We start from the raw sequence: 13,924 nt of genomic DNA on the forward strand, positions 1-13,924 counted from the left end.
GAGAAGGAATAGACGATTTTAAGGCTCGTTCTTGATCCTTTGATGTGCTAGGAAATATATAGCTTTATAACCCTCTCCCACTTGAGGCACTCTTTTATTGCAGAACTACAAGAATGATATAATGACACACGCTTAAGAATAGAAAAAGCTCAACCGTTCACCTGTCTGCCGTGACTTAAGGCACTCTCTCCAGCCAAACTGGACTTTGGGCTGCTTTGCTGTACTCAAGATAAAGCCTTTGCTTCTGAAGTGCTAAAAAAGGCACTAAAAAGTGCAAAAAGGCATTTTTGTTACTGTGACTGAACTTGGTTCAAAAGCTGGTCATGGCTACAGCAGTCTTTACTATTATCAAATTAATTAATTCCCAATATTGTAGCCTAAGGCAGTATTTTCTACTCAGTGAGTTTGGGTTTTATTTTAAATGACTACATATCAATATATAGTTCTGCTAGTATGGAAACTGTGCAGGCCGAATCTTGGGTGGCTATCTCTGCTGAGTGAAGTACAGGTGAAACAACTTTAGGCCTTATTTAAACGTAAGTACAGAGATTATCAAAGACTTCCCCCCCTTCCTTCCCAATTACCTTTTACTGTGGAATATCATTCAGTCTCAGCTAGGATGTGGAGAATGTAAATTAAGAGGCAATTTCAGCACTTCTATAAAGACAAAGAGGATTTCACCCTTCAGAGAACAAGTATTTTTCACAGCTAATTTTATTTTCAATTACACCAAAATCAAGTGTTGACAATTAGTGTCTTAAAAGCTACAAAAGCAGGATTTCAACCCAGCAAGAGATTAAGAATCAACTGTATGTTCAATTACAAGTCACCGTCCAACAGACACCTTCTCTAGAATGTTTAATGTTAGCAAGTTTCATTCAACATACTCAAGGTATGCTGTATCTCAAGTATCAGTGGAATTTTGTCTAAGGGACTCATCAATAAATGAAGACATCCGTATATTTAAAAGAACCATAATTATGGCATTACTGGTATCAATTACTGTGAGAAGAAGCAGCTGTTTCTCACTCACTACGGAAAAGTTATGGCAAATGTGAACAGGAATAATTAAATATGTAAGTGTATGGCATTAAGTGCATGCCTCAGGTAGGATTTTATTGGTTTGTTTGGTTTGGGGTTTTTTTTGTTTTTTTTTAAAGTGCTTTGCATGATCCACCATCACAAGAGGCCTGTATTAGAAGACCAATACTAGCATGGTTGATATTACAGGAATAGAAAAGTTAAGCATTCACACAGTCAAGCTCTGATTTGAATATTATATTGAAAAAAAGAAAAAAAGCCAAAGCCCATACATTTAGATAATTGAAATGTTTCTACACATCTTAGAATACAACCAAGTAACATGTTACACTCAGATTATGAGAACCAGCCTGTCCTGAAACAATTTATAAAGTGACAAAGTCCACAGCACAGCTATTGCTTTACTTCCACAATGTAAACACATCTGAAAGAAGAATATGCTGACAGTTTCACAGATGAGATTATAAATCAGGAAAACCAAAGCAATTGGTCATACAAAAGTTTTGTCTCTTATGAGGCTTAGCTTACAAGCTCAGGCTGTACATTTATTCTTCGAAGGACATCTTCTGGCATACAAAAGACAGGATTGACTGCCTTAATTTGTTCTTCTCCTAATAAAGATAGTCCAGCAATACCAAATAAGGTGTGAAATGGATCCACCTGGAAGTAAAAAGAAAGCTTGTGTCTGTTTCCAAAAGTCTACTGGTTTTTCACTTGTATGGAATGAAATTTTCATTTGCCAGCAAGAGAATGGAAAATCTCCATGGCTTCTCTGGGGAAGACAATACTACTGAATAAATTTTCATTTGTGCTACCATGTGTTGACAGGCAAGAAATTTCCATAGCAGGCATTTACAATACTATGATTTACTCAGGCATGCTTGTCAATTATCTGCTGCTAAAACAATTTCCAACTCCGAGTTAGACACAAAACACTCACATTTGTCTATTAGCATGCAATATCACAGGGTGGTAGAAGCAAAGATAATTAACATTTTAAAAGTAAACTGGATCATCTACAGGTACCACTTCCATAAATTCCCCATTTGTTCTTCAGAAACATCATAATGCTCTTTATTGGTCTCCAAATACAGAGCTGAGCTGTAAAACCTTGAGAGGGAAGCAGCAACCTATTTTGCTAGAAAACCTCCCAGAACTATAAATAAAAACAACCCCCCCCCCCCCAAAACTCTACTCCTAAACCACATGAACACCACCTCCTCACCCCCCTAAAAAACAAACAAATGAAAAAACAACACAAACACAAAATACTCCAAAACAATAAGGTCTGTTAGGACTGAGTTTCTGCAGGAATAAAGCAAAAACCTGGGACTCAACATTTCTACAGGAGTAGGAATTTCTACACTTCAGCAATCGAAGACAGGTAAAAACAATATTAAATGACTGCTAATGTAACATAGAAAAGCTATCCCAAAGGTGCTCTCCTTAGTTATGGGAGACCAAACCAGATTTTGTAAGTAATGGCAACTGACTTCACAGGGGGGATACATGTGTGTTATAGAGAATGCGCTCCCCAAGTATGCCTTCAATGGCAATTCTACACTATTCCTCCTTCAGAGTAAACTGCAGCCTCTGCAAAACCCACCTAGACCATGATTCAAGTTACACTCAAACAAAAGTTGAAATTTCCAGTTGAAATTTTCATGTGTATTTTATTTAGAAAAAATATCACTCACCATATCTCCCGGTCTGTCAGCAAATCCTCCAGTCTCCTCATCCTGGCATGCCAAAATAAAGCAGCGCAGTTTCTCTCTGTCAATCCACTGTATCCTACCAATCATCTTCAAAGAAGCTAGCACCCACCACGAATAACATACATCAGGTAACTGGCAAGCAGAGAGGCAGATTAAATATTTGCTTGGGTATTAAACATAATCTTGCAAATTTTACTGGTAACTCTGCACATTATCAGGTGTGCTATCATAATACTCTTGCAGAGACACAACACTTAAGAGTGTCTTTGGAGTAGAAGAATTTCTTGACAGAATCTCTTTTCAGTGGACTTCTGTTTTCAAGAAAGGAAAGAACTTTTTCAAAGTTCTTTAAGAAACAAGACCACAAGAATGTGATTTTTAAAGACTTCACTTTCTGTGAGAGAGGCTGAAAAACCACAGCAATTCTTTCAAGAGGAAATACAAAGACGCTCATATCAACTATTTGTATTTTGTGGGCAAGGGGGGAAGCAGGGGAATCTGTTGGTTGATTATCTATTTGCCAGAGATTATTCTAGGTTACACAAATCTCTAGTGTGATGTGGAACACTATGACACTCAGGATTTACATCCAATAGAACAGTAATTTTTATACAGATCCTATAGAAAAGATCATTCCCCAAGTTAGAAAATATTAAAGACCGAGTTTAACAGGATAATGGTTCAAGTGGTCAGCAACACATCCTTCAGTATGTGTACTTTGCTACACTGAGGACTCAAACGAAGCATAGCTAAGGACTGCATGACAGGTTGTTAGTAAAAAAAGAAAGAATCAGGATGAAGGCCTGACTTCTTTGAAAAGTTTACTAGATGTTTTATAGAAGTGATGTCATTTTGCAGTAGTTCAGCTTCAGAAAAAGCAATCTCTATTGAGGTTTGAACAAAGAAAAGAAGCCACACAATACCTTCTCTGGTCGTCCGTTGAGACCTCCAGAAGGTAACTGACGTTCACAAAGCCACCAACCTAGCAAGTCAACATTTACTTGATGCAACTGGTCTGTTATAGCCAGAAATCCTGTGCAACAATAGATCTAAAATTACAGACATAAATTTTTTGTGTATTTAATAACTAAATACAGTTTAGCAGGCTAAATGCAGGAAGATCTCAAAGCAGCAATACAGTCATAAAAACAATGCAAAATAAGCTCACACACATTTCAGCTTTTAGTTTCAAAGACTTTTCCTTCAGAAAACCAGGTTATTGTTATAGTTCCTTTTGTAAAAAAGTACCAGTAGTACAGTTTGTAGTATTTCACTATAAGACAATAATGTAAGGTTTGGAAAGTAATCCTAGGAGATCTGAGAGAGCCATATAATTTTATTTTAAAAACACAGACTCTCAAGCCAGAGTAGTCAAACTGGCTTCTGCAGGCTGGATATGGCCTTTATAAAAATTTTGCATCCAGCCTACAGTTTGTTCCTGTACCTGCCTTTTACCCTAATGTTTGCAAACAGTAAACAACAGACCAAATGAACCCCCTAACAAAAGAAGGCTAACTCAGATCATTAACTGTCTTGGCAATTCCCTATGTGTTCAGTCATGTCACACTTACTTTCAAAGTACCATGTAATAGATCTGCATTGATTAATCCCCTTTAAATTTTATTAAACCCCTAAATTATTTAGTTAATAAAATTAATTAATACAATTAATTGTGTTAATTTTAATTTAATCCCCTTTTAATAATAATTTTTAAATTAATAGTTTTTTCCTGGGAGATAACATTTATGGTGCAACAGCCCACTTTGGTCACATTTCATGCAGTCACTAAGAAAGCAGCAAAGCACAAAAAGCCAAGAATCATAGAATCATTAAGGCTGGAAAAGGCCCCCAAAATCATCAAGTCCAACCTTTAACTTAATACCACCAAATAACACTATACTATATCAGGAACTGCCACATCTACTCATTTTTTGAACACTTCCAGAGATGGTGACTCCACCACTTTTCTAGGGAGTCTGCTCCAATGCTTAACCACTCCTTCAGTGAAGAAATTCTTCCTAATACGCAAGCTGAATCTCCTGCAGTGCAACTTGAGGTCATTTTCCCTTGTCCTGTAACTAAATGACTGGGAGAAGAGGCTGACCCCCACCTTGCCACAACCTCCTTTCAGGTAGTCTCTCTTGAACCTTCTTTTCTCAGGACTAAACACTCCAGTACCCTCAGCTGGTCCTCACAGGCCTTATGTTCCAGACCCTTCCCCAGCCCTATTACCCTTCTCTAGACATGCTCCAGCAGTATAATATCCTTTTGGAAGTGATGGGCCCAAAACTGCCCTCAGGATTGGAGGTGCCCCCAGCAGTGCCAGCGCAAGGGACACCAACTGCCCTGATCCAGTGCCTGGTACAGGTACATTGGCTGGTACAGGTGCCAATGGCCTTCTTGCCCACCTGTGCACACCGGGGCTGATGCTGAGCTCCTGCCAACCAGCAGCCCTAGGTCCTTTCCTGCTGGGTAGCTTTCTAGCCACTCTTCTCCAAACCTGGAGCATTCCACAGGGTTGTTGTGACAGAAGTGTAGGACCCAGCACTTGGCCTCGTTGGATGTCACACAGTTGGAAATGGCCCATGGATCCAGGCTTTGCACGGCCTTCTGCCCATGAATCAAAACTCCCACACAAACCCGTCCTTCCTCTGACCTTACTGAGGATGCACTTGATTCCTTTGTCCAGACCACTGATGAGGATATCAAATAGGACTGGCCCTAAAACTGAGCCCTGGAGAATCCCATTTATGACCCTTCGCCAACTGGGTTTAACATCATTCCCCACTACTGTCTGGGTCTGGCCATGCAGCCAAGACTGCACCCTGTCCAAGCCATGGGCTGCAGCCTCTCCAGGAGGCTGTGAGAAAGCATGTCAAAAGCTTTACTCAAGTCCAGGTAGACATATCCACTGCCTCTGTCTCATCTACTAGGCAGGTCACCCGCTCATAAAAGGAGATCAGGTTTGGCAACATTCCCAGAAAAATTCTGAACTTCCATGGAGGTGAAAGAGAGAGCTTTCTAAGGAGTATGTGAATAACCACAACAGATCTAATCCTCACAGGAAATGCCAGCTGCAAACAGAGTGAGTTCAGCTATTGAACTGACTTCCTTGAACACTAGAACATGGTCCAGCCATTTAGACTATATGGGCAATGCTACTGTACATTAAAACTATAAGGTAAGTACACATAACAGATTTACCTTTTTTCCTGATTTTAAACAAAGAAGGGACAGGAAACCCAACACTTGTCAACAAAATGCCTTTAATATTTTCATGTGATGGGGTGAATCCTAGCTATGGCATTACTCACACCATAATTATGCAAAAGAAACAGGTAACTGCAACAGCATTAAAAGTTGATTTTTTTCACACATTAAGGTTAAGTGCACTAAACTTTTCTATGAAAAGAAAAAAATATAGGAAAGGTAAATTTAAATGCAAAATTATTTCCATTATGTAAATTTCCTTCTGAAAGAAGTTACTTAGATTGTCTTCCTCGGGAGATCCCTTAATTTTTTCTAATTATACTACTGCATTTTCTTCTCAAGTACATTTTACTGAGCTTTTTTCAGAATTCACTGTCACCAATAACAGCGTGTAACACTAGTGATTCTAGCTGATAAATATGCCCATTACTAAGTTAGGTATGTCATCTAAAAACTGACTTTCCTCAAAAAATAAAGCAATTCTTGACAGGATTCATGTCTTGTTTTTATTTGGGTTCATTGACTGATAAATCTCAAACAGACTATACAATTAAACTTTATGTCTCATTATGACCTGTGTCAGAAACAGTGATAAATCTTGTTCACCGTCTCCATTGATACCCATTTCAAATTCTCTAAAAATCCTCATGGTGGCAGTTTCAAAATCACTATGCAAAGACTCAAATACAGTCCTAAAAGCTGTTCTGTCACTGTCTTTTTTTCTACCTAAACTCTCAAGTCTCAACTCACCTTCCCAGATTAGGTTACGTATCCGTTTATTTATTTTAACTAAGATAGTAGAATCAGGCATTTGGGAAACAAGAAGTACATCCACTGTCATCAGTGATACACGGTAAAGTACCATTTATAGGCAGTATGTGATGCTTGCTAATTTTAAGTATTTCCATATAAAGAGAAACTCACCTGTCCTGCATGTGATTCGGAACCTGGTCTACAACCAAATCCTCCATCAAAGTTCATACAGGACAAAACGAATTCTACTGCTTTTCCCACATCAATAGCATCCAGCTTTCCCTGCAAGTCAGAAAATAACTCATGTACTTGATCTTCTACCAAGCTGATCTTCTGCAGAAACTTCAGCAGTACCAAAGAGCAGTACCAATCGACTCTCTACTTGTACAAGTGATGGTTTAGGACTTACCAGAAGTGCAAGAGTTGCTGCAGCACAGAAAGAGAACCTTGTATCTATTTCTCCTATAATGTGGGGGATAAGGAATGAAATCAGATTATTTTTTCAACAAACATACATTTAAATCACTACTGAAAATACAGAACAAAATGCTAAAATCCTAGGTTCTACATCAAAAAACAAAAATCAGCTAAAAAAATCCCCCCATACAATTAAATTTTCCAGCTTACCAATTATTTCCCCAGTAATTTAGAAAATACACATTAGCATTTAAGTGATCTGTATATTTTACTGTGCATAAAAGTCAACAACTCATTTAGAGCTGGACAGCTATATATCCAAAACAATTCAGCTACTGGTAATTTACAAACAACTGTTTAATTTTAGAGTTTATCTGTAGTGCTCTACAGACAGTTACAGAGCAATGGAAATAATGCAAAAATAATCTGACAGCTCTTGCTTTGCCTTAAATCCAGCCGGAAGTAAAAGCCATTTCTTGTTTTAGGGGAAATCTATTAAAGTTACAAGGCTTCTTTTGCATATTTGTACCTGGAAGCAAAACTAAAGCTCCTACACCTGTAACAGAATGATTGCTTGTCAAGTCCAATATAACTCTTGTAGCACAAACTCCAGGCAATTAATACTTTAAGTCACAATTTAAAATTTAACTGAGCTGCAAACATTCTGTTTCTTGGTCGAACTTTTGCAAGACTTCTGTTCTTAAGAAATTCACGAGCTGAAACACATAAATCAAACGTCTGCTGCTCTGTCCTACATCAGGGGTCACACTCCCTCAGTCACGCCTCTCGGAATACTTCAACAAAGAGGGCGCAGCAAACTATGAATCAATTTAGCACACAGCATACCATCTAGCTTTATAGTAGCATACATATACTGCTAAGATCTCAGTTGCTGAATTTTACCTGAACAAGAGGGATATGCAATAGATTTTCTAAAAATTTAGGTCTTTGGTGGTGATAAATACTTTTAGAGTGACTAAATATTTATGTCACAGCTTAAAAATGCTGTGTTTGTTCATAAAAATTTATATGCAGAAACAAAATCAGTATTAAGAGAAGTTCATGAGTACAAACGCAGTTTTTCTCACTCCCACACAGAGAAAAATCCTTTCACATTTGACATGGATATAGGTCATTACTAACTACCATCAAATAGCAAGTATAAAACCTTCCTTATGAAACAGTGTATCTAGTATTCAAAGTACTGTTAAGTTAAAAATGCCTGAAAGTTTTCCTCCTCAAGACACTTTATTCTTAATACAAGAATGGAACTGAAGTTGAGAATATTTATGAAAGGAATGAAACATAACTCTGTCCTTCACAAACCCTTCTTTTTCATGACACAGAAAATAAAAGTGTTCACATATAATACATATGCAAAAAGACCATCCAAGAAAACTTAAGTTTACAGACTTCCACAAGTCAACCTAGACACCACATTTAAAAAATCTAAAAATTACCCCATTCATCTCCAGCGAATGATCCATCTTCTTTCTGCAAGCTCTGTATATATTCAACAATTTTATTTACATCAACTACATGGAGACTATCATATAAAATAAGAATCTAGGAGGGGAAAAAAAGGACACAGTAACAATCAAATAGGAGCAAAAATTTTAAAAACATATTTGTTAAAAAAAATCATGGGTTTATAAAAGACTTGATTTAATTAAGTCTGAATACTATTTGGTAAAGTTTATTAAAGTAAACTTTTTTCCCACTTTAGTAGTTAATCTCTGCACTGATTAATCTCACACTAGATTATCTTGGCCTAAAACCTTTAGGACATTCTCAAAGGGAGATACAAACAATTCAAACTGAACTCTTTCATGCTTTGTTAACTTTCCAGTGTTGAGGTCTTCTTTCAAAAGCACAACCCGGTTTATTTATTTTATGTTAGCAATATGCAGAACAGAGATTTGATTATGGCCACTATTGTAATGGGACAATGACACCTTAGATGTACCAACTTGTAGTTTTGCACTGCGACTACTTGGATATGTGTATGTTAAGTTACTAACTCTACTTACAGTGCAATCTTGTCAACAATTACTCATTTCAAATTATTAGATTTTTATTTACATTAAAATTTTGAATATAATGAATGGAACCAAAATGCAATAATTTAAGAAGAACTATGAACAATATGATTATACACCAACTGTACAGTGAATATATTCTGGAAGAAAAATAAAGGTTATAGTAGGGAATACAATTTTCCAAACCACTGCTGATTTAAATCAGCAAATCTGTATGCCACAATGTCGTGTGAAAACAACAGTACTGTTTCTGAGCCCTATCTGACTTAAGGTTTTTACTCATACCTTGCAAATCAGTAAAGAGAGTAAATAAGAATTTATTATATATCACAAAATGGAAAAAAAACCCAGCTGAAACAAAGCAATATTATAGTACCAATCTGAAAAACATTGGACACTATGACTTTAGATCTAGTTAGCTGGAATCTTTCAATTGTTAGATAAAAACGAAGTCAAATAAAATATAAGTCTTACAGAAAATTCCAAAAAAAAGAACGTACAACTCCAACTGAAAATATATCATCACAACACGCACCCTAAATGCAAACCTGAACGAATTACTACTAACTGTGATCACAAGAACATATGATGTGACCCTTTAAACATCCTGGATATGTAGACAGGACTAAACAGTGTTTGTTCACTAAGACCACGCATAGTCATTAAGATATGCTGGTTAAGTTTACCACAAAAATTTTATATCAGCATTTGTGAACACTTCTTCAGTTTGGACAGCTACAGCTCAATTTAGTTAACATGAAAATATCTCCTACTAATATCAAGCACATATTTAAGAACTAACATATCTAATATGTAAGGTAACCACCTCAAATTGTACCCCCCTTATACTGAATTGGAATTTTTGAAAGGAGCAGGATTGGACAGTTTGGAAAAGTTGAGACATCACAGCCTGGAAAAACTTTAGTGTCCTGGTTCTCACAGTATTCAGAGTAGTTCTAGTGCTAAAGTGGTAATAATGATCAACCTTAGAGCATCCTGTCCTACCTAAGGGGTTCAAACCCAATATCTTAAATTCAGCATAGTTTCTGCCTAGAAAAGAATGCTGTATTGTTTTTTTGTAATGCCATTAAAATACTTCATCCATAAGACTGAATGAGAGACGCACACTGCAAGCAATCAAGCTAATTGTTCAAAAGTGTTTGAGCCTTTTTGGTACTTTTTCACACAATGGTTTGCATCAGCAGAACAAACCGAAACAAAAAACAGAACAAAATAAAGGCATAAGCAATAGTGAGAAAATAAGTCTATAATGGAGATAGCTGCAGTGAAAAAATAAGATTGAGAGTTACTTCTTATCAGGGGGAGCATATGCACCAAATAAATTAAATGCTCAACAGACTAGTTCAATTTTTAAATTACACACCCCCAAAAAACTCACATAAAAAATTTTGCTCTTGTTTTGGTCATACGTATCTGTCACCTCAATGTACACCAAGAAGAATTTATAAAATCAAAAATTATCTATAAAATGCTCCAGTAAAACCTGTAGCTAAGGAGTATTCTGAGATAACTTACAAAACTGGCAACAATGCAGTAACCATTAATTGACCATTAAAAGTAAAACATTCCCAAATATGACAATTTTTAGAAAGTGATACATCTAAATCCTACAGTTTTGTCCATTCAATTTTTTTTTATTAAGATACTGAAATCATTTTTGTCATGGACCTCCAACAGTAACTGGTTCATAAATCTGCAATCATCAAAATCTTAATCACAAACACTTTTTTCTAAAATTACCCTCCTACATTTACCTGGACAGCACTGAGGGTATACAGAAGATGAGGATCATGACCTATGCTGGCACTTATTCCACCACACTCATGTTGACATAATTTGATGAATGACAGAATTTCTTCTTTGTTCATTCGATGCAGCTGCCCCATGAGATCCATTGCTGTCAGTCCCCAGTACACACCACTCATCCTCAAATACTCCGACATACAGTACTCCTAAACAGTGCATTACTTTAGTTCTTGATCAGATAAGCACACCATCAATACAGCACAATGAAAATATGTTAGTTAACTTTCACAAATAGCTTCTAGTTAGTCAACCGTTTTCCAACCATTTAGCAACTACTCATCAGCCACTCACAGATATGCTGTACATCATGCACATGTGTATATACACATACATATGGGAAAATGCACACATAGATACCAACACGTACTACACTCCCTTCCTCCCTGTATTTTTCTAGTTCAAACCGCAAAGCTCAATGTCAAATTAGCCACAAACAAATAGTTGTGCACCAGTTCCCTCCAGATTACTTATTATCTTGACTTTCAAAGAAACCCTCAAATTGCCACCCCAACTAGTCTCAAAAAATAACAAGTCTATTTCCAAGTGCCAAAACACTCACAATTTAAAGTTGCACTAGGGAGTGAAACTTCATATTGAATTCTCTTACACTGATTACATCACCTGCACTACATAAACATTATTTTTTACATGCACTACAATTGAAAGCAACAGTTCTTGGCATGCTTTTGTGAACAGTAAAGGTAACCGCAACTTTTCTTCACATAAGCAATTATTGACAATTTTTACCTGCTGGATGTGGAATCCTATTGTTGTGGACTACATCCAACCACTTAGGACTGTAAAAGTGATTTAAGTTGTCCCATCAAAAGAGTAACATGCAAATGCAACTCTACTTGTGCATTCTAGTAGAATAAGCTAGTAGCCTGTTTCTCAGGTCTCAGAGTAATTATAGAGCTAAAATGATAATCTTCAAATTTATAGTCAGATAATACATGCCAAAACTCATCACAGACCTAGAGACATTAGCAAGGGCACCTTTACTTTATACTTTGTATTGCAGGGTAAAAACAATTAGCTTCTTAACATGCATCTAACCCTTAACTCTGAGCCAATAAATAAAGGTTATTACTGTTAACAAAACCACAGTTGTACAAACAGATACCTACATAATCATCTTTCTTTGTTCCATATGAAGCTATATAGTCCGCGTGTTTTTCTGAAAGTAATGTGCTTGGTGCATCGGGTTTTATTATAACATCCTTTTGCGGTGTCCCCTGTAAAAAGCACCAACAAGTCAGTTGTAATGTCAGGTCAAAACGTTTTATCAACTTGGTGACTGCGAACTTGGTGACTGCAACACCGGTGACCAACACCGGTGACTGCGATTCTGGGAGAAAAAAACATCTCTCTAGCTATTTTGAGCCTAGGTCAGGTTTCGCATCTCACGCCATCACTGTTCAGCCTGGCTAAACCCTTCCCCAGGAAAGGCTACGAACCGAGCCTTGCAACAAAGCTGAGAAATAACACCAACTGGCCAAGAATGACCGGAGGTGCCGGACGCAGGAGCCTTTCCCGAGGCCGGGCCCGGCCCGCGCGCTCCCGGGGCCGCCGGAGAGGCGAGCGCCGCGCGTCCCCCGAGCGCGCCCAGCGCGACTCGCGCCCCCCAGGGCGGTACAGCCGGGCGCTAGGAAACAAAGCGCTCCCGCAGGCGAGACGGGCCGCGACACCGAGCCCGGCACCCACCATGATCTCCGCACGCACAGGAAGAGGCCGAGCGGAAGGCGGCGGCCGGCGGGGCCTCGCTGCGCCCGCCCGGCCCCGCCCGGCGGTGGCTGCGCAGAACCGAGCGGCGCTGGGGCCGCGGGGCGCGCTGCGCCCTGCCGGGGCCCGGCGGCGGCTGCCGTCTTCTGGCGTGCCGCAGGTAAAGTCTTTTACCTTTGAAACAGGTAGTAAATTTAAAGTACACTAACTCCAACTGTGCACTTTCTTGCATCACAGCAAATAAGACAGCGTTTAGAAATAACTTCGATTTCCTTCTTCGGCTCTATGAAAAAGCAAATCCAAGAATTTTGTCGCAGGTCAAATGGGTAAAGATAACTGTCTTTCTGCTCAAAACCGTCTCTCTTGCTTCCTAATTAAAACTATCTTGGTTGATTCTGTTCATGATTACCAACTCTTGATGTTGGCACGTGTTCCCCCTGAACTATACCAGGCAGGAGCACCAAAGAAGTAGTACTATTGCATAGGACAGTCAAAAATAAGGTCTTACATACGTCAAATACCAAAGATGTTGCATTATGACTGTTCCTGGAGGAAAGTCAGTAAGTTGTAGAGATTAAATGCTTTCTTTAAAGAACTAATTTCCCAGGTAGTTTACCCAAGAAATAAGGATTGCAGAGCTTATACCTGATGACAGTAGTAGTACCATCCAGTAAATTCAGATGAGACATGAAAGAGACCGGACACAGGCGAGGACATTTTGGAGTGAAATTGGAAATTAATTAATAGAATTATTGAGGTTTGAAGATAGCTCTTGAAATCATGGAACAAAACCCACCTACACAAAGCAGGCTTAGCTAGAGCAGGTTGATCGAGACCACTACCTGTTGAGTTTTGAGTGTCAAACGGAGACTCCACCACCTCTGCCAGCATATGACATCCCTCACAGTAAAAAAAAAAGTTGTGTTCCAGTGGAATGTCATGTTTGTAATCTGTCCCCAATGTCTCTTGTCTTGTTAATGGGTACTATGAGACTGGATCCCTCCTCTTCATTACATCCCATCAAGTATTAATGCACATAGATAAAGTTACCCAAGCTTTCTCTCGTCCAAGCTAAAAAGTTAGCCTCTTCTCACATGACAGATGCTTCAGGTCCTTAATATTTTTGTGGCCGTGTGCTAGACTCCCTCTTTTAAGTCCCCATCTTTCTTATACAGGGGAGCCTAGAACTGGATGCAGTAC

At 38.3% G+C, this 13,924-nt stretch overlaps 1 protein-coding gene and 1 non-coding gene across 4 annotated transcripts; both read right to left on the reverse strand.

Annotated features, from left to right (window-relative positions):
- Positions 1-696: 696 nt before the first annotated feature.
- On the reverse strand, positions 697-12,822 carry RABGGTB (Rab geranylgeranyltransferase subunit beta). Of its 3 annotated transcripts, none has more exons than XM_038144285.1 (9): positions 12,707-12,822; positions 12,130-12,237; positions 10,951-11,148; positions 8,597-8,702; positions 7,129-7,181; positions 6,891-7,001; positions 3,680-3,805; positions 2,739-2,888; positions 697-1,701 (listed from the first exon to the last, which is right to left on the reverse strand). In XM_038144285.1, exons 1-9 carry the CDS (start codon positions 12,707-12,709, stop codon positions 1,561-1,563), a joined length of 996 nt encoding a protein of 331 aa, XP_038000213.1. In that variant the 5' UTR covers positions 12,710-12,822; the 3' UTR covers positions 697-1,560. The 3 variants fall into 3 exon arrangements, with proteins under 3 accessions (XP_038000213.1, XP_038000214.1, XP_038000215.1); XM_038144286.1 differs by lacking the exon at positions 12,707-12,822 and adding an exon at positions 11,750-11,799; XM_038144287.1 differs by lacking the exon at positions 12,707-12,822 and having other exon boundaries at positions 10,951-11,171; positions 12,130-12,211.
- Positions 11,895-11,977, reverse strand: LOC119704275. The gene has a single exon (XR_005257906.1). It is a non-coding gene; the product is annotated as a small nucleolar RNA SNORD45 (small nucleolar RNA).
- Positions 12,823-13,924: the final 1,102 nt, after the last annotated feature.

This window comes from Motacilla alba, chromosome 8 (assembly GCF_015832195.1).
Source record: "Motacilla alba alba isolate MOTALB_02 chromosome 8, Motacilla_alba_V1.0_pri, whole genome shotgun sequence".
Classification (NCBI taxonomy): domain Eukaryota; kingdom Metazoa; phylum Chordata; class Aves; order Passeriformes; family Motacillidae; genus Motacilla; species Motacilla alba.

What these genes read in the sequence shown, in the direction of transcription:
- RABGGTB (XM_038144285.1), bottom strand. An exon ending in GAACAAAGAAAGATGATTAT is followed by an intron (nt 11,149 to 12,129) that starts GTAGGTATCTGT and finishes TGCACTGTTTAG; the next exon opens with GAGTACTGTATGTCGGAGTA. An exon ending in ATTCGCTGGAGATGAATGGG is followed by an intron (nt 7,182 to 8,596) that starts GTAATTTTTAGA and finishes CCCACATTATAG; the next exon opens with GAGAAATAGATACAAGGTTC.